At 52.2% G+C, this 1,069-nt stretch overlaps 1 protein-coding gene across 1 annotated transcript in view; it reads right to left on the reverse strand.

The window, feature by feature from the left end:
• ZAN (zonadhesin) overlaps positions 1–1,069 on the reverse strand; it is a 62,536-nt gene that overhangs the window by 36,410 nt on the left and 25,057 nt on the right. Inside the window, exon 19 of the mRNA XM_037740393.1 lies at positions 75–218. Within this exon, the coding sequence (XP_037596321.1) occupies positions 75–218 (144 nt within the window). The remainder of the gene's footprint in view (positions 1–74; positions 219–1,069) is intronic.

The raw sequence follows: 1,069 nt of genomic DNA on the forward strand, positions 1-1,069 counted from the left end.
CAAAAAAAAAAAAGAGAGTGCCAGGAAGGGGAAGGGACCCTCCCGGGGCCCCGGTGGGAGGGCTCCTTGCTCACTCCTGGTCCTCGTCCTCGTCCATCTCCCAGCTGTTCCCCAGCTCCTCCTTGTCCGCTGTTGGGCTGCCATCCGACTTCAGGTTGTCATTGTCACTGTTGCCATCATAGTTTCCACACAAACCACAGAGTTTACCAGAGTAGATGCTGGCGGAATGGGAGAGAAGCTGGCATTAATGGAAAGAGGGAGCCTCGGTCCTTGAGGGGCAGTGGCAGAGAAGGCAAGGAGCTGGCATCCCAAAGCAAAGGGCATGAGGAGGATGAAGAGGTGCAGACTGGACAAGAGGACCCCATGGCCCTCCCCTTAGCCTCCTTCCCCTCTGTTCATTGTCCAGCCACAGCAAACCCCTTGCTGGCCCTAAAACACTCCTGCTTTATTTATTTATTTTTATTTTATTTTATTTTATTTTTTTGAGATGGAGTCTCTGTTACCCAGGCTAGAGGGCAGTGGCACGATCTCAGCTCACTGCAACCTCCGCCTCCCGGGTTCTAGCGATTCTCCTGCCTCAGACTCCTGAGGAGCTGGGATTACAGGCACGCACCACCACGCCCAGCTAATTTTTTATATTTTTAGTATAGACAGGGTTTCACTGTGTTTGCCAGGCTGGTCTTGAACTCCTGACCTCAGATGATCTGCCTGCCTCAGCCTCCCAAAGTGCTGGGATTACAGGTGTTAGCCATCTTGCCTGGCCAAATTTTTAAATTATTTATTTATTTTAGAGATAGGGTCACCCTCTGTGGCTCAGGCTGAAGTGCAGTGATGTGATCAGCTCACTGTAGCCTCCAACTTCTGGGCTCAAATGATCCTCCCCTCAGCCTCCTGAGTAGCTGAGACTACAGGTGCGTACCACCATGACCAGCAAATTTTTTTTAAGAGATAGGATCTCTGGCCGGGCGCGGTGGCTCAAGCCTGTAATCCCAGCACTTTGGGAGGCCGAGGCGGGTGGATCACGAGGTCAAGAGATCGAGACCATCCTGGTCAACATGGTGAAACCCCG

Source organism: Cebus imitator, unplaced genomic scaffold, assembly GCF_001604975.1.
Source record: "Cebus imitator isolate Cc_AM_T3 unplaced genomic scaffold, Cebus_imitator-1.0 Scaffold82, whole genome shotgun sequence".
In the NCBI taxonomy this organism is placed as follows: Eukaryota; Metazoa; Chordata; class Mammalia; order Primates; family Cebidae; genus Cebus; species Cebus imitator.